Source organism: Verticillium nonalfalfae (genome assembly GCF_003724135.2).
Source record: "Verticillium nonalfalfae strain VnAa140/NRRL 66861 chromosome Unknown scaffold_7, whole genome shotgun sequence".
NCBI lineage: Eukaryota > Fungi > Ascomycota > Sordariomycetes > Glomerellales > Plectosphaerellaceae > Verticillium > Verticillium nonalfalfae.
The window spans coordinates 308,275-326,593 of NW_021167232.1; the positions used below are offsets into that span (position 1 = coordinate 308,275).

At 55.3% G+C, this 18,319-nt stretch overlaps 5 protein-coding genes across 5 annotated transcripts; all 5 read right to left on the reverse strand.

Annotated features, from left to right (window-relative positions):
* Positions 1 to 146: 146 nt before the first annotated feature.
* Positions 147 to 1,634, reverse strand: D7B24_008146 (uncharacterized protein; the record flags this gene model as incomplete). The annotated part of the gene is made up of 1 exon (XM_028642240.1): positions 147 to 1,634. One exon carries the CDS (start codon positions 1,632 to 1,634, stop codon positions 147 to 149), a length of 1,488 nt encoding a protein of 495 aa, XP_028498612.1.
* A 2,382-nt stretch (positions 1,635 to 4,016) lies between these two features.
* Positions 4,017 to 5,759, reverse strand: D7B24_008147 (uncharacterized protein; the record flags this gene model as incomplete). Its single annotated transcript, XM_028642241.1, has 3 exons — positions 4,017 to 5,048; positions 5,109 to 5,521; positions 5,594 to 5,759. 3 exons carry the CDS (start codon positions 5,757 to 5,759, stop codon positions 4,017 to 4,019), a joined length of 1,611 nt encoding a protein of 536 aa, XP_028498613.1.
* Positions 5,760 to 6,917: 1,158 nt separating this feature from the next.
* On the reverse strand, positions 6,918 to 8,802 carry D7B24_008148 (uncharacterized protein; the record flags this gene model as incomplete). The annotated part of the gene is made up of 8 exons (XM_028642242.1): positions 6,918 to 7,064; positions 7,118 to 7,287; positions 7,350 to 7,850; positions 7,906 to 8,064; positions 8,118 to 8,274; positions 8,322 to 8,340; positions 8,395 to 8,565; positions 8,627 to 8,802. The coding sequence occupies 8 exons, from the start codon at positions 8,800 to 8,802 to the stop codon at positions 6,918 to 6,920; spliced, it is 1,500 nt and encodes a 499-aa protein (XP_028498614.1).
* Positions 8,803 to 9,672: 870 nt separating this feature from the next.
* D7B24_008149 (uncharacterized protein) lies at positions 9,673 to 11,256 on the reverse strand (the record flags this gene model as incomplete). The annotated part of the gene is made up of 3 exons (XM_028642243.1): positions 9,673 to 10,105; positions 10,194 to 10,241; positions 10,316 to 11,256. The coding sequence occupies 3 exons, from the start codon at positions 11,254 to 11,256 to the stop codon at positions 9,673 to 9,675; spliced, it is 1,422 nt and encodes a 473-aa protein (XP_028498615.1).
* A 501-nt stretch (positions 11,257 to 11,757) lies between these two features.
* D7B24_008150 (uncharacterized protein) lies at positions 11,758 to 14,849 on the reverse strand (the record flags this gene model as incomplete). Its single annotated transcript, XM_028642244.1, has 4 exons — positions 11,758 to 14,126; positions 14,187 to 14,431; positions 14,578 to 14,599; positions 14,657 to 14,849. The coding sequence occupies 4 exons, from the start codon at positions 14,847 to 14,849 to the stop codon at positions 11,758 to 11,760; spliced, it is 2,829 nt and encodes a 942-aa protein (XP_028498616.1).
* Positions 14,850 to 18,319: the final 3,470 nt, after the last annotated feature.

Here is an 18,319-nt window from a genome sequence, read left to right on the forward strand (position 1 = left end):
AACGGGCCAAGGATGATCCAGATGTATGAAACTATATGATGCTATACACATCCATATTACCCAGGATCCTGTAAGCTTCCTGGCGCAAACATGAAATTCGGACCAGAGCTTTGGTGCACATGCTGCTCTACACGCAGGGCATGTTCTCACGCAAAGTTCCAGCAGCTGGACTTGTACAGAGGGTGGTCGTACTCATACAGGACCTTGCTGTAGATGTTGGCAATGTAGGCGACAATGTCGAACTTGAAGGTGCTCGCGAACCAGGCGCCATTGGGACAGGTGACGCCCTCGGGACGGGCCAAGGCGATGCCGGACTTGCTCTTGTACTCAAAGTTGGCGTCGGCGGACCAGGCGTTGATGACCTGAGGCTTGAGGTCGACGCCGGCGGTGAGGTCGATCGCGCGCTTGAAGGCCTGCACGCCGATGGCGAGGTTGAGGTCGAGGTAGGGGTTCAGCTGCAGCGAGACCTCGGCGTTGAGATCGCTCGACATGGTCGTCACGGGCTCCCAGCCGCTGGTGCTCGACTTGTCGCTGTTGGCGAGGTTGAGGTGAATCTTGCCGGCGGGGATCTCGCTGTGGAGGCCGAGGCTGACGTCGACGGCGCCCTCGGCGGCGAACTCGACGCCGATGCCGAATGAGGCGATGGGGCCGACGTCCAGGATGCCGGGGATGCTGAAGGCCGAGATGGACGCGGTGAAGGGCTCAAAGTCAAAGACGTCGGTCGAGTAGGAGGCGCCAACGTGCGCGGAGAGGTTGAGGGCGATGAGGGACGAGTAATCGATGTCGAGGGACATGGAGCTCGCCTTGAGGTCGAGGAAGTTGAAACCGAAGCTGCCGGCGATCTGGACCTTGCTCTCGAAGCGCGCCTCGTCAATGTTGATCTTGAGGTCCGTCAGGTCGGCGAGCTTGCCGATGATGTCAGGCGTGATCAATGACTTGAGGTCGCGCTTGGCATCCGCAGCAGGGTTGGTGTCGAAGCTGACGGTGGCCTGAGCACCCTCGTCGTTAAGGGATGTGCGCTTGCTGCTTGCCGTGGCGACGAGCTTGGCATTGTCAAAGACTAGATCGGACAGGGCGAACCAACCGCGCTCGTCGGACGGGTTGCAGCCGTCATCTGGGGAGTAGGTAAGGACGGTAAGCTCCTTGGGCCAGGCTGCCGTGGCGGCTTGCAGGGAAGCGAGGTCGCTGAAGTTGATAGTCACGGAAGAATCGTGGCACTTCACCGAGGAAATGCCATCGACCTCCTCCAGTGCCACAGCGGGCTGCTTCAAGGCAATGTCGACAAGGGCCGTCATCTCGCTGCCAGCATATCCCAGGACGACTTCCTTGGCTGGCGCCACGGACTCTTGCCTCGTCTTGAGCTTGAGTGAGGTCCCTAGTTTGGTGGAAAGGATGTTTGCACGACGAACCGGATTCAGGATGACGGGTGCCGGCTTTTCGACCAACTCCGGCACGGAAGGGATATCCGCAGCCGCGCGGACTGTGACGCCTTGGCCATGGTTAGGCTTGATTCCGGGGCGCTTAACGGGCTTGAGGATAGCCGGCGGACCGGCGGGAACGGCGGCACCTGAAGAGGTGCCGACCAAGCCTGCCAAAGCGCCGATGGAAAGAAGGAGGGATGAACCAGCCTTCATATTGGGATTGGTGCTACTGGGGTGTATTAAAAAGGAGTAGCAAGCAGAGCTGCAATTATGAAACGAAAGACTGTGTTCTTGAGCTGAGGAAGAGTGATCAAGTAAACACGGAAGACTGCTGAAAGCTGCTTGCCAAAAGAAAGAAGCATCCTCTGAGCGACGAACTCCTTGGGCTTTATAGGTAGACAATATGAAGTCTTGCCGAAGACCTCGAGTCGTGACATGTGGACCACGACAGGCAGAAACAGACAGGACAGGACGGCATAGTCCGTAGGCCTGCCTGCCGCCGATACTGAGAGTCATCCCTGGCCACCGAGGTGCCGCTGCGCCTGGCCCGCCAAGTCCCGATAGGGTCCGAACGCCAGCGGGCTTGGTTTGACGGGCGACGTAGGAGTTCACCCTACCTGTACGTTCACAGGGCTGAGGGGTCGACAGAGGCAGTGAGCGTAACAAGATGGTGGGCCTCAGAATGCTTGGATGGGTCAAAGACTGGGATCCGCATGTGTCCAAACGTGGAATCAGCCTCCCCTCCCTCCTTGACACGAGGCAGGGTCAAGGCCCTTTGCGGATATCCCGAACTGTTGGCGCTCAGGGTCCGCAGTGAAGCTCGGACAGCCAAGACCTGCTCTCTGGCACCCGGGGCACGACTTGCTCTGGGGGGGTTGTGGCTGCATTGTGTTATGCATGTGCTTAAGAGAAATAACACCGCTAACTATAGGTGGGGGACTTGAGTCGTAACCATGTTCATCTTGACTCGAAGACAATACTGGGACTGGGAGGGCTAGGCACTGCCCGGTCATGCCGGCATTGTCAAGAGGAAGGCTTCGACAAGAAGCTTAATTTAGGCATGAGTGCTCATAGGCCTACTCTCAGCGAATTCAAGATGTTGTATCCGGCGTCGTGGGATGATCGCTCCACCACGATTTCAAACAGGCGGAGTTGAGTTGATCCCGTCGTATCGCGTATCGTCAAAGTAAAGTCCGCTTGCAGGTGTCACTCTGTCCCAAAGCTTAGTAGCATCATCAACGCCGATTCTTGGATGTCAAATGCTGCAGGCGACTTTGATTGAAGGGGCAACCCTTAGCGCAACGCGTATTCCCATGCTGTAGCAGCCTTTTACCATAACATCCGGCCTGCCCAGGTTCTCTTGTGCAGATTGCCGTGCCCTTCGGCTCAACAATCATTAACAGGATTGGCCGGGTCGAAAAAAGCGAAACCGAGAATTTAGGTTGAATTAGTGAACTTAAGACTATGCGTACTTTACTGAGTTTGCTGCAAGGGATATCGTCTTCACGGAACCGACAACTCACTCCACCCGGCTCGGAAGCATCCGTGTAGGGTTAGGGGTTATCGATGTCCCATCAAAGGTGTGCCAAATGTGCCGAACCTGACACTCCGCAACATCGATCACGTTCTCATACACGGGTCAAGACCAGAACATGTATAGTGCAAGCTTCAGCGTACTCAGTCATTTACTTGCAATTTGACCCGCGGAGAGTGAGATCTTGTTATGGTCAATGGGCTTGAGCTCGACCCTAACCATGGTTTGATCAGCCAATGTTGGTGGATACCATCCAAATCGGGCCAGGGGTCCAAGATCTACCCCATCTGATGTCAAAACGTGACCCCACACGCGCTTCGTCCGGACATGTCCTATGAGCAGGGGCTTGTAGGAGGCCTGGTCCGGTACGGAGGGCCCGGCGAGGCCAAAGCGTGTGCGGCCTGATGGCCGCACACTTGGCTTGGCGGCCTTTCTTGGTTGGCGTAGAGATATCTCAAGCCTGGACAGTACACATCATGATTGCTGACATGGACCAGGAGGTCAGTCCATTTATTTGTTTCACTCTTGTGTTAGTCCGTCGGAATCGTGAATGTAACCATCGAGAAGTGGTAAAATAACATGCAGCAGAACAAGTCGTTGCTTCTGTGACCATGGTAGCAACCTCCTCTAAAGCGCTAGCATGGACCGAATGCGATTTGCTTTCTCACCCTGCCGAGTGCGAATGCCGCCCGCGGTTCCCAGCTCCACAGCTCACTGGGAAGCTTGGAGTACCACTAGCCTGAGCCTCTTCCGTCCAACCTCCCCTCACTCGCTTTCAGACTAGGCCCGGAGGACTATGATTTGAAATCCTGTAGTCGTCATAAACAAAACCCGAACAATATCGCGAGCCCATTATGATGTTTCGATAGAAACTTCCCTTGCCGGGAACGGCGGAGGGAGCAAGGGAGCCCTTTTTTCTTCCTACGTTTCACCGACCAGATGCGTTCGAAACCTTACAACTGCTGACATTTAAACTTGCTGCTGCATTCGGGGATACTACTACTTCAGAATCGCGACCACGGGTAGAGAACCAAACGCTCACACATGTGATTCCTCGCTACTCAGACTTCCGGGCTTTTCTTGTCGTCAGCTACCCCAGCAAAGCTAACATCGCATACGTAAGTCTTGAAACCCCGCGCAGGCACCCTGTTGTTGAACATCTCCTGAATCTCGGCATAGTTCCGTCCCTTGAGCTCAGGCATGTAGAGATACAGGAACACGCACATGGGCAACGACAGGCCGAAGAAGATGAAGCAGATCTTCCCGCCAAGGTTGGCTTGATCAGTATTCAGCAGGTAGGGCATGACCTGGAAGACGACGCAGGACGCGGCAGTCGAACACATGATGTTGATGCTGTAGGTCTTCTGACGCAGCTGAACGCTGGACGTTTCGCCGCCAACCGTGTAGGCTACAGCCCCAAGAGTGGCATGGTAAAGGAAGCCCCAGATGCACATGAACGCGACAGTTGCGCTAAGAGCAGCCTGGGAACCGATTGTGCTGATGCCGCCAATGACGAGAAGAAGGGCGGTCATGATGAAGACACCGCCGACGATCATCGGACGGCGGCCAAGGCGGTCGACAAGTGGCCAGGAACACATGTTCCCGAAGAGTTGAATGGCGTAGGCAGCCTGTCCGATGGCCAAGGGATCGTTTACACCAGCGAGCCGGAAGTAGTATGTGAGATAGCCGCTGATGAAGTTGACACCGATCGTCTGCTGGGAAAGATAAACCATGACAATGATGAGGGTTCGGCGGCCGTTGGTGCCACGAAAGCACTCGATCCAGCTGCTTCCCTCTTGCTCTTTCTTAGCAGCCTTCTCCTTCTCCATTGCGATGGTGGCGACGGCAATGGCAGCGTCGACATCGAACGCAGGACCGTTGAAGCGGCGGAAAGACTTAGCAGCCTCATCTGGGCGGCCGTGGATGATGAGCCAAGTGGGTGACTCTGGAATTATGGTGAGTGCAATCAGCAGCAGCACAGGCGGAACAATCTGTGTGATGAGCGGGATGCGCCACGCCATGTCATTGTTGTAGTGCTTGCTGCCAAGCACGGCGACAGAATTGAGCCACTGGCCGATAACGATCATGGTATTCTGCACGACTCTGTCAGACGGTCTTGCTCTCCCCTGGCGATGGAGGTAAATTGTTCATACCACGAGCGCCAAGCAGACACCGCGCATCTTGACGGGGGCCAGTTCGGCGACAAACACAGGTCCCAGCGAGTGGCCGAGACCGAAGCCGAGCGTCGCGACGACCTTGCCCCCAAAGAGCATCATGATGGACGTGCTGAAATATTGGAGGATAACTCCACCGGAGCAAACTACACACGCGATGATGATGGTCCGCTTGCGGCCGATGTAGTCGCTGATGATACCGGTAAAAAATGCAGAGACGAAGAGGCCGATGGTGCCGGCAGCATTGAGGATTTGTTGATTTTGGGCGGAGATGATGTAAATGCCATTGACCTCATGTCCAAAGTGCTCGGCGAACGGCACAACGGCGAGAAGCTTTCCAATCGTTGCGACTTCATATCCAAAATTGATTGGGAGCAGGTAGATGAGTAGGCCTAGAGACATTATTAGCGGTCGGTTTCTTCCACAGGATCCATGCATCGCCAGGATCAACAAAGACCACCCACAAAAGCTCAGAACACGCTTGTTCGCCCAAAGATCAGCCCAGGTCAGCTTTTCATGAGCGTGGCCAGGTGGAAGAGCAGCGGTCGCTGCAAGGACGGCGTCATTGCGGCTGTCTTGATGGTCCCCGTCGTAGGGCTCAACGACATGTTCTGATCTGAAACCCATCATAGAAAGCGACGTGGCTCGTTCGCGTTGTACTGATCGAGATTGTTAGTGGTAGCATGCACCTTCGAATCTTGGAGGGTCATCGAGACGTCTTATAGTTCACGGCTTCGGCAATCGCATCATTTAAGAAAGTTTCGTCTTCCCCCACGTTGTCGTCCACCACCTATCCCCGCTAAATGTCCCCAGACTCTTGAGCTTAGCCCACCAAGTGTGGGGAATAGCGCTAAGCCGTGGTTATGAATGCCTACTCTGGTCAAGCCTACATCCTTGAGCACGGCTTCACTTTCACTGCACCCGATTTGCGTGAGCAAGAGGTTGGTGGCGTTGAGGACATCAGGGGTCTGGCGCCTGCGAAAGAAATGATTTGCGACAATGCTCTTCATGTCAGAGAAAAACGCGGCAGCAGACAAACGTCTCTTGGCTAGGTAGGCTTGGCCTCCGGATCATCTCTTTCTCGACGCTACTTGAGCAGACATCAATGTTACGAGGTGCATCACGTCAAGGCTCTTTCCAAACTAAGAGGGCAGGCCACCTCAGCACGAAGCAAGATGATGAGATAAAGAACAGGCCCTCTACTTGACGAAGGCAAGCTTAGTCTGGATGAAAATGGTTATCCTAAGCACCATGGGCAGTGGGCGTGGCTTCTCGGAGTGCTTCCGGGCTCCTTCCGGGTATGGCGGGTCCGAACCAATTGGCTATCTCCAATTTCGGAATCCCGATTGAACTGAGAGACTGGGTCCTCCGAATCACGTCGTTTCATCGTATGCAGATCTCCTGAATACAAGCCGTCGTCAACACCCGAGTGGATAATCATGCCGGAAAGCCCGCTCAAGGTCTACAGGGATACGCATCAAATAGTATGATCATCGATTTAGGTACCCAGGTATGAAATGATGAGATTTCCAGACTGAATAGGACCCAAGAAGAGTCTCGTAATGGCGGACTGTCACTCTAAACCTGGCTTTACCTAGCAAAACTTCCAGCATCCAAGTGGTCACGTAGCCTGGTCATTGTAGCTGTTCATCAGACATAACACGGAAGCCGCCACGAATGTTTCGATGCCAAGTCACTCAACCCCACAGCTCAGAAGATGGCAGTGAATTGTAAATTTATTCACCCGCCCTTTTCTGCGGTTGTCTGTTCCAGCTTCGATCGATTACCTCAGAGCGTATAGAACCACCCTGCCATGCCTTCGTTCAGACGAGTCCCTGCCTTCACAGCCTTGTTGAGCCGCCAGAAGTAAAGATCCATGATGATGATCATGCAGATGCTGGTCATTGAAATGCCGAACGTGGTCCACACACCGGTCTGTCGTTCACGATTAGCTCAAGAAAGCTAGGCCAGAAAGCAGGAGTACTTACGGTATAGTGCGGGCTCTCTTTCGCCATGAAGGCCACACTTGAGATGATGCCTCCGACACCGCCACCAATGAGGCACGTTGCTGAAGCCACGGCTCGCTTAGAGTGGGATGTAATGTTGTTGGCCTGGAACGTCAGAACGCCGGGAACGCAGAACTGCAAGAAACCGATGCCTGCGACATGTCAGTGATTGCTAAAATAGATATCCCGCCGCGATGAAGCGGGTAGGACCTACCGAGAAACGCGCCAAAGTAGCGAGCGGCGTTCGATTCGGCGTAGACGGTGATCAGCATGCCCACAGCAGTGATCGCCTGATGCACAGCGATGATCGGTCCGCGGATCTTGTACTTGTCGCCGAGCCAGCCGGACACGAAAGCCATGATAGCGGCAAGGAGATACGGCGGGGCGCTGAGAAGCATCGAGTTGGTGCGACTGAAACCCATGCCGTTTCGGAGGATGATGGGTAAGAAGTACGAGTAAGCGTAGCCTGGCAGGGTCGAAGACATGAGGTTGAAGGCCCAAAAGTACAACTTCCAGTCTTTGAGATGTTTCAAGATCTTGCGGGCATTGACACCGTCATCCTCGGCATCGCCTCGGTCGTTGTTGATGCGCTCAATGACGAATGCCTGCTCGGCTGGCTTGAGGAACTTGCCAGCCTTTGTTGGGAAATCGATAATGATGAACCAGCCGAATCCGCAGACAACGATAGTGATTGCACCTTCAATAATGAAGATCCCTGGTGGCGTGAGCAACTGTCTCCATGATGACCTTGAGAGTGATGAAATACTTACAGCTCCAACCAGCGAGTCCGCCTTTTCCGTCGAGCAAAGCAAGAACATAGGCAAAGATGGCTGAAAAGGCACTGAGGACAACGGACATGATCCAAAATCCCGATAGTCGCTTTCCAACCTCAAAACGGGTATACCAGCACGTAATGAGATATGTGCAACCTGAAATTGTCAGCACCATTCCCTGGTAATTTACTTCAGCAAATTTGACTTACCCGGTAGGAAGCCCGCTTCTAGTACACCCAGAAGCGCTCTACAGAGCGCCATGGTTCCCCAGTGTTTCGTGAACCCCATACCGAGTAGGACGGAGCCGAAGCCAACACCAAGAAAGGCAAGCCAATTTGCTGGACCAGCACGAGGCAGAATGAGGTTCTGCGGAGTTAGTTCAGTGTCGTTTCGTTTTGCTCTTCAACACTTACACTAGGGATTTCAAACAGACTAGACACAGGTCAGCAGAGCGTCGCTCGACAAGGCGACAGAAGGCTTCCATACATATAGGCTACGAAGAACACCATGACTATAACAGTGTATCGATTGCCAATGTGAAGCCCCAGGTCTTCTTGGAGGCCAGCAACGAGAGCTAGGCCCAGATTTGTGCGATCGATCAGCGAGATCGAATACATGAGACCGAGAATTGGGAGGAGTCGAACGTCGATGCGTCGGCTACAATGTCGTCCGTCAGCTACAATTCGCACAGCTTGTATGGGTCATGAACAATACGTACATGACTTTCTTTTGTTCTTCTGGACTTAGGCCATGCGTGCTGACAGCGGCAATATTGTTTTTCTCAGCATCCTCCACATGCGCAGAACCTTCGAATTTTCCTTCGACACGGTAGTTGCCCGACTCCTCGTCGGAATGGCGCGTGCGAAGGCCATCTGGAGCTTGTTGCGCCGCCATGGCAGTAGAGTTTCGGTTGCGGTTGTGTTGGATGAGGAAAATGCGAGTGCTGCTTCTCTGTTGTCAAGCAGCAGCGCATTTGTGTGATCTGCAGTCCCGAGAATACGGTTGGGATGGCCATCTCTTTTGTAGGTCGACCGCCAAGACTGTCTTCACCATTAGTTTGAACATCATAGCTACGAAAACAGTCCATGAGATCGTCAAATCATCCCATGTTGCGGGGTAACTCTGGGGAAACCATGGGGTACGTTGCGGGGGATAATCATTGAATGCTGGTTGTCAGAGCCGCCATCGGCTGGAACCAACTGTCCAGACGTGTCTGGAGCAGTCATTGCGTTCTGCCACGGAGTCAGCGCGCCAGAGTCATGCCAAGGGATGGGAATGGTCATCGTGGCGGCCAATGATGTCCGTTCGAATGTGTTATGGTGCGGCGGGGTAAGGCCAAGAAACACCCAGAGCCGGCGTCAACCTCGGGTCTCTTTGTTCGCAACGTGCGGGGAGCCTCCACATATGATGGTCTAGAGTTTCGTATGTGAAATTGTTTCTGAATATCATGCTGGCTTTGAAGCTCAAAGTTGCTAATTGCTGCAGAGCGTTTATCGATCAACGACCTGCAGTAAGCGGCCGTCTCATTCGACGTCATGGCGCCTGCGTAGAAGTGTTCATGGGGGCTGATGATCTTGTCAAACACTCACAATTGAGTCGTACCTAACAACAAGAGTAATTTCAAAACATGAGTATCCGTGTAAACATCCTTTCTGAACATGTGGTCTGCTTGCATGTGCACGGGTGACCAAGGCCCATGCGACCAAGGTATCTCGAGACGATGGATTCATATTACATGCCGGCCAGGCATCGCGTATTCTCGGATCATAGCCAAAGACTCGCCCCCCTCTGTACATTTTGCTCTGGGACGAATTGCCCGTCACCCTGAGCACTCTCGCCTTCATCCCCGTCCTGATAGTCGATCGCCTTGAGGCGCCGAGAATTCTGCCCTTCATTCGACCGCCCGCCCCTCCAACACGACGTCACACTTGCTGGAACAGATTGAAAGACGGGAATGTCCGCATACATCTCCGGAAAGTGCACAAAAAAGTCCGGCGCCATCGCCCAGGCCTGGATATCACGTATACGTTCGGAAAAGTCGGGCGAGATGCTATACAGCCCTGTCCGCAGGTTCCGCCTGTAACAGTCCCGCAGCTCAAACGGCCACAGCAGCCGAAAGTTGTCCGCGAACACCTTCCAGAAAAAGTCGGAGCAGTACTGGTGCTGCGAGAATACGAAGCGCTCTCTAACGCCGGGCCTGGGATCAAACTTAGCATACAATCGTGCTTTCCTTTTTTGTGCCTCTGCTTTTCATTTCTTGCGAGGAGAGGGACAGATTGCATTACCACACAAAAAAGTCAATGGCCGACGAGTGCGGCAATGACTGCGACGGTCTTTTCGGGTTAGCTCCACGTGCAACAGAAGAAGAGAAGAGAATTCGCAAGGCTAGCTTCAGGAAATACCATACCTGCTCAGATACCACGGCGGCAGTTTCGCATACTGATCCGCCGTGGGCTCCGCTTGGTATCTCAGGAGCGTATGCATCAGCAACAGTATCGCCAACCGCTCCACCTTGCCGCAGCTGCTGAACTGAAGCTCGTCTGTCCGGCGCAGCTTTCTCCACAGCGGCGGCACATTTCGGGCGCTTTCGACCGCGTCCCAACCTTCCAAGATGACCTGAACTGGAATGTCCTCGCCGAGGCCGTCTTCGTGCCGCAAGGTCTGGACGGGCAGAAGCCCTGGACTGCTGAGGGCCTCATTGGCCGTGCGCCAGATGCTGTGGTTGGAAGACGGAGACCGACCTGGTAGCACGCCAGGCGAAGTGCAGTCGCATGGCTTGTCTGGTTCTGGCACAATGACGAATTCAGGAACCCGGGGTGCCTCAAGTTCGGCGAGCTCACCATGTCGAAGCGAGTCAGCTTCTGGGGAGGGTATGTGATCCAGAAAGTCAGCAGTAGGGAGGCCAAAGACGTCGCCGGACGGAAGGGGCGTCAGGTCCATGATGGCGCTTGGTGAGAGCATCTCCATCGGCAGATCTTGCGTCTGCAGGAGAGCCGACTCGTCCATTCCGGGCCACTGCTCCCCATGCGTGTTGCTTTGGGGCGGCCGCGGTTGTTCGGCGCCCTCCGCCGCGACTCTCTCAGCTTCCCGGTGGGCGTGAACGCTCGTCTCGATCGAGGAGACCAATCTAGACAGATCATCCCTTTGGCGTCTCGTTTCGACGAGCTGGTCCATGAGACTTGCGATGGTACCGCTCGATTCCTGCTGTGCCATGGCCTGAACGGTGGCCTCCAGATGTGCAATGCGAGTCCGGGTTCGCTCTCTCGCCGCGCGCTGGGACCGGCGGTCGAGCTCGCGCTTCTTGGCACGACGGGCAGCAACATCGTTCCCCTCGGGGCTAGGAGCCATTTCTGGTTCTCATACAACGCCAGATGCAAATCTTTGTCGGTGTAGTTGCGGATATGCCATTTTCTTGCTCGAACAAAAGGCAGCAGGGGGGGTGAAGTGCCTTGAGATTCGTCTACCCAGTCGATGAATATGGGGAATCCAGCTGGTCCACAACACTACCACAACGCGCTAGGTGACCCTGGTGAACGGGCGGATGCGGGGTAAGAGCTCGCGAGGATGCATCATTGGCGCCTGGAAAAGAGGTAGTACAGCTTAGCGAACATAGCCAAGGCGCGTTCGTTTTTTCTGTGTTTGCCATGGGCGATGCCTGGTACGTGGTCTCTGTTGTTCACATGTCCCGGCCACTGGCTATGCGCTGATGCCCTGACTGGAATCGCGCGCGATGCGAAGCTTCGATATGCCGCTGCAAATTTCCTGCTTTGACAGCCATCACCCGAGTATCGCAGCACGTGCATTCAACAGGTAAACAAATCATTTTCCGCTCTCTATCTTCTATTCGTCTCAAGAGTGCCTCCAGAGGCGCCGCCGTTCTTTCATCCACCATTGCGCGACGATTTCAGCCTCTTTCACCCAATCAGCAGCGCTTTCTCCGTGCTTCTTTCGCACGCCACTGGCCAGGCTCCTCAGCGACCAGGCCGAAAGCACATCCTGCTCAGTTGGGTCTGTCTGTAGGTCGGACATTTTGTACTCAAAAGTCTCCACGAGGGGCAGCAGGAGTCGCCAAGTGGTGTCTGCCGAGGTGATGGAGAGCATGCCAGCTCCCGAATTGACGATGGAGAAGTTCCACGCGCGGCGGCCGTTGTCCGCCGCCTTGTACGGTCGAATGAGAGACTGGCCCTCATAATCGTGCACGAGGTCAGATGCGACGCTGCTATCATGTTTGTTGAGAGATCCAGTATTGATAAGAAGGTCCAAGATCGTAGGGAGGATGGACAGGGAAGTCGCGTTCGCCTCGTACTCTATCCTGGGTAGGTGGGGATGGGAGAAGACGATGGGGATGCGGAAGTTGCTGATGTGGCCGTTCTCAAAGGTACCCTGCTTCTTGCAGTCCTCCTTGAAGGCCTGGCCGTGGTCGCCTGCAAACACGACAAGAGTTTCATTGGCGATTCCCGTCTCCTCAAAAAGCTGCATTAAATTGCCCATCCAAGCATCGTGGTAGTTGATGGTCTGGAGGAACTTGTTCAGATCCCGGTGTTTGATGCCCTTGCTTTCGAAATAATCGGTCGTGTCCCACGCTTTCGGAGTGACCCAGGGATGGTGGGTCGAGCTGGTAAAGTGCATCATGAACATGCGCTCGTTATTCGCCGCTGTCTCGTTGATATAGTCCTTCAGGTAGGGGACGAGGACGGGTTCGGCAAAGCCAAAGTAGTTGACCTTTTCGTAAAGTGGCTCGAGAGGCTTGTACCGCGACTTGTCTGCCTTGAGTTGTTTCTCGGCCACAATATGTTGGAACCCAATCTTCTTGTCAAACTTGTCCTGCCTGTCAAAAGTCTCCGTCATTGCCTCGAACAGTGCGGGACGCCACTTTTGCTGGCGGAAATCGCTTGCAGGGTCGGGATTGCCACTGCCGTCTTTGTCTCGGTTGAAGAGATCAAGGATCTGGGGGAGACACGGTTGATAGGCGTCGGTGTCGGCCTCGTCAAACGTTTCCACAGCCATGGGCCACGTGCCACACAGATTGGCTGAGTAGCTCTTCGTGGACATGGTGCTGCTTGTCAGCGCACCAAGCACGTTGATACCTCCGTAACCAGGCTGGGACGGCCCTGCCCAGGACACTGGTGGTGTTTCAACCCCTTCGAAGTCTGCCGTGTATCCTGTAATCTTTGCGATGTTGGGAGTCATCTGGGCCAGTCGAAGTTTGATCTCCTCCCTCATCTCCTCCTCGTTAGCTTCCACAATCATGTCGTGGAAGCTGGTGTTCGGTCGAATGGGAAAGACCTCAGAGCGCAAACTCTCCATGAGAATAAAGACCACATGTTTGATCTTGACTTCGTCTTTGTCGAGGCTGTCTTTCAACGGCTTAAGGATGTCGTCGTTAAGGTTCGTGATGCGTAGGGGATCATCTACAGGGTTGTAGAATGACTGCTGGATATCTGGAGGCGGGCATCCGGGAGGCGGAGGTGGGGGAGGATGATGCCCGGGTGGCCCGGGTGGCCCTTCTCCACGGGGCCCTCCATGAGGGGGCGGCGGAGGAGGCGGAGGGTGCCCGGGTGGGCCATGGCCGGGCGGGCCATGATCGTGAGCGTGAGGATGTGGTGGGCCGTGATCCCTCCACCTTGCGCGGTCCCATCGAAGGAAACCGCGTGGCATCGACTCGATGACCCAGTCAACGACTCGGTGCTGGTAAGCATCGGCCATGGGGCTGTTATCACCTGGTGCCCAGCCCTTGAAGTTCCCCTTGGGCATCTTCCACCGAGACTTCTCCGTCAACTCGGGTAAGGGCCAGTCGTTCAGGCCATGATGTCCAGCCCCCATGCAGCTGTGCCGAGGGGGGCCGCCGAAAGAAAACATATCGAGCATGGCGACGGGGAGCGTGACAGACATGTGGTCGAAGGGCTTGTGCGGTCGTAAGATCATGGCGAAGGCGAAAAAGCCTAGTGCTGCAGCCTTGAGCCTCCACGAAGGCACGCGTGAAGGTCGGGATGGCGATTGGGGAGAACGGGATCTCGAGCGGGATCGGGAAGACTTGGTTTCTCGTAGTTCGGGAGGGTTGCCCCAATCGTCGCTGTCGTCGCTATCAATGTCGGCGGGCGCTTTGGGTTGCTGTCCGTTGTTGTCCTCGCCGTCGCCATTGTGCAACATACTGCGGCTAGATTCGGCGTCTTTTTCGACATCCTGGACCTGGCGTGATTTCAGAAATTGCTTGCAGGCTGGGTTTTGGAGATTAGCAAAGACGGATTGATCGGCCGCCATGTTTCTTCGGAGCATACCGTAAACCACACAGTAGCCAGCTTCAATCAGGAAGTCCCCGGCGGCTTTGTAAAGGATTTGGTGGGTGAACCACGCAACGGAGAGAATGAACAGGGCGGATGCCGTGACAGGCAGCAGACCGCTGAGCAAGACATCTCTGGCTTCCTTCTCGAATGCGAAGGTGGCGGCCGAGTGCCATTCGAGCTCGCTGCCTGTCTCATAGAAGAAACCTAGGGTGGATGATGCGGCTCCAACCACCACGACGCTAAGCAAATGTCAGACTTGGCCGGCATGGCTGGGATGGGGATAGGGGCAAAAGCAAAGGCAAGGGTGCGGGCGGCTTGTCGCTCGAAGGATGGGAGATAGGGGGGGGGGGCGGGACGGGGGGGGTATGCGAGTGTGCGCGTGCACCCCCGACAAGCGGGGCGGAGAGCTGAGGGAGGAACCTACGTCAGCAAAGATCCGACAACACACGCGATCAACGACAGACGGCCCTTTTCCCGACGAAGAGCCAATCTGGCGACGCATATGACGAGAAAGTCGGGCAGAAAAAAGGTCGGCAGGTAGAAGAGGGTCGAAGCCACGGGGATGGTAGGCGCGTGGATGAGAAGCAGAATCAGCTTGGTGAAGAAGAGAGACGTGCAGAGGGCGGCGAAGAGCAAGGAAACGACCGGTAGGTGCATGGTGACAGGACCTGAAAGTCATCCATGGATTCGGAGCAGGAAATGCGATTGCCAGAGCGAGGAAGCTGCCAGCCAGGAAACTGCCAGTCAAGAACCAGACACGCGAGTAGGTAGGCAGGCAGGCAGGCAGGCAGGCAGACCGAACGAAGGTGGCAAAGGAAGGAAAAGGAGAACTTTACGTCGAGTCGTGCCTGGCTCGCGGTGGGAACGCAGGAGCAGGAGAGAAGAGGTAGGTGGAAGGAGCAAACAAGAGAAGGGGAAGAAAGCAGATCTATCTAGATGCACAGATGCACACCGGCCAGCCTAACCTGACAGAAGCACACCAGGCCAGACCAGATCTAGGCTGTGGACTGAGGTGAGCTGATGGGATGGATGGGATTGGCAGCGGCGCGCCAGTGGACAGCGGGAAGGCGGTGCCGGTGTTCATTCACAGCAGAGGGAGCCGCACCGGCCAGCAGCAGCAAGTAGCAGAAGGTGCTCGCGTGCCTTTGTCTTACCGCAGGGTAGCCAGCCCTTCCTTTCTTGCCTTTCGTGTGACCCTGCCCGGCGTTCTTTCTTCCATCAAAGGTCGGCCCTGTCCCCCTTCGTAAACCTTCCTCCATTCCTGGGTCCCTAGTACCATGTACTGGCTGTCCACCCCTCCAAAAGTGAGAGAGACACACACACGGACACACACCCTGCCCCCTGTTCTCCATTGATCGTGTGCTAATGATGATCTCATGGCCTTGTGTGGACAGACGCGAGCGCACAGACCAGCTTGGGCGCTAGTCGACCGGGTACCTAGTGTTACAGGAGCGGACGTCGGCGGATGGGCTTGATGGGATCGCTGAAATGGATGGGCATAGTGCCTGCCGTCTGCGGAGAGCCCGTGTTACTGTACAGTAGGGACATGTAGGTGAGGCGTGTCAGTCCCGGTCCGCCAGCGCCACCAAGGCAGCAGCAAGTCGACCAGCTGGGACCTTCTCAACGTGGAGTGGCAGCGCCACCCTGATCGAGCTGCCAGCGTCGAGCTAATCCATGCCAGGCTGGTCTCGCCCCCCTGCAGCGTCCTGTCAGGGGCTTCGGCAGGGCGCAATACGACACACACACATTAGTCGGGACCCTGGACCAAGTGGACCACACGAAAATGCCGTAATACGAACATTTGCACCTGAGCCTGAGCCTGAGCCTGAGCCTGAGCCTGAGCGGAAGAGGATCCAATACCCGTTTGCAGTGAACAAGCAACCAGCGGATTTCATCTCTTGAGCGCCCCCCTTTCCTTTTCTCCCACTGACCGATCGGTCGAGACGGGAGGATGCTGACAAGCCGGGCCACGCTCCTGCCAGATCTCCCCGTCTTCGGCTGTGAGCTTCGTCGTCACGTTAGGATCATTTAGCATTTCGTCTGGCCCCGATCGCGTGCATCGCCAAGGAGCATGGGACCCAGACTTCCCAAACCCGGGTCCAGCTCACTTCCAACCAAACCAACCCGACCCAATAATCCCAGCACCCGAGTCGAGTAGATCGGTGGTACATGGCACTGTGGTGTGGTGGTGCGGTGGTACGGTGGCTCGGTGGTACGGTTGTACTGAGGTCAAGTAGGTACTGTGTGCGTGGTGCTGGCGGCACGGCGTCGGAAGGCCCGGGGGGAGGTATACGCGCAATGCATGCATGCATTCATTCGTGCCCCAGAACGAGCGAATGTCGTTTCGAGGCACGCGACCACTCCTGAAGTGGAATGCCAGTCCTTCATCTTGCACCCTGAGCCGACAAACATTCAATGAAAGCTGAATCGAAAGCTAAACTCAGTGCCGGACGACCGAAATGACCGGTGCTCCTGAATTTTGACAATCCGCAAAATGACCAACCTCGATCAACACGACATCCTGTCAATTATCAAACATCTGCTGTTGCCGCCCCCCGGGGGATCTTCATCTCGTATTAGGGTTTCCTCAACGTGACGCGGCTAGCTGCGCTGCTACCACCACCAAGACCATCCAGGCAACACAAGCCAAAGCAGTAAGGATCTGGGAGCTGCACCTCCTGAGGTTGCATGTCTCTGTACGGTAGGACTGGGCGATCAACCAACTCGATCAGTCATGAGCTCCGACTGGGTGGCAGGCTGACTTGCGGAGACGCCTGAGCTTGTTTTGTGTTCATTTACTCAGCCTCGGAGTATCAGACTGCTCCACTGGTGGAGGCGGACTCCGTTCACAGTGTTGACACGCCTCGTTTCGGCGTTCCTAGGTACGAATAGGGGGCGGTAACTGGCTGGCTGGCACTTCCTCTGTCCTGTCTTCTTTGAGCGAAATGGACTTGGTGAATCATCAGAGTGCGACCCCAACGTGGATCGCGATTGGGTCACGTCCAGCATCTTGCGCGCGCGCACGATGCCTGCGACCGCGACATCGTCCACACTGGCAAGAAATCATGACCACCCGAATCATATCAGCAACGTACATGTACCATGTACCCAAATATCTCCTATTCAGGCAGTCCGCGAACTAGCGCCACCCCAGCATGTGATCTCCCCGTCAGGACCTTCATCTCCGTTCCAGAAGCCACGAGGCCCCCACCGCTCTTGTTGTCACGACTCAGTTGCATCTGACTGACAGAAGCCCGGGTCTCGTAAACTCATGCAGGGAGGTATTTGTCTGCTCGAGAAGCTTGCCATTCAAGAACGCGACGCGTTCATGCAGCCTTGCATCATGCTGTCCCTTGACAGTTGCGACTCAAGATGACGATGTCAATCTATACCTTTGATTTTCGCCAGCGTAATCTCGTTGTCATTGACTGCACCATTCTCAACCAACTGTACGGTGAGCCAACTAAGTATTTACCCCCTGGCTCAATTGCGGGCCATGACAAACTTCATGATTTGGCTTTTTTTTTTTTTTTTTTTTTTTTTTGGTAGAAAGGGGGGGGGGGTTGAGCAACGACCATCCATGCCCAGTGTCGTGCTACATGTATATCCCGTCCTCCCTGCCAATCCCTCGTGAATATGGGAGTCTTCCAACAGTAACGATCCTTTCATCGTGCACCCTCGCTGCACCTCCTCAGGTCAGGGAGAAGTTTATACCGAAGCCGGTGGTGCGGGTGCGGCCCCCGCCATGCGTCGACCTCAAAGCTTGTGTACCAAGCGCTCGAAATAGCATGAGGCCAGCCGTCCCTTTCGGCAGTCGGCATACAAACAATCGGTGTCTAGGGCCGCGCTACATTCCGCGCCATGGCTCAACCCGCCGGCAAGCTAGGACTTTGGCACGAAATGGGAAATGGGTTCCTCGCGGCCCTAGCAAACACGAGGTCTAGATTCAGGGTCCAGACGATGTTGTAGTTGGCAAGGCCTTGCTGTAGACTTCCAGGCAACAGTGTTTTGGCATTCATGCCTCGGCCGACCTGTCGCGTTCGCCTGCCTGCACCGTTTCTGCGCCTGTCTCCCTTTGTCGTATTATTGGCTGCCTCGGCCTGGCTCCAGTTGGGGTTGCAGAAACC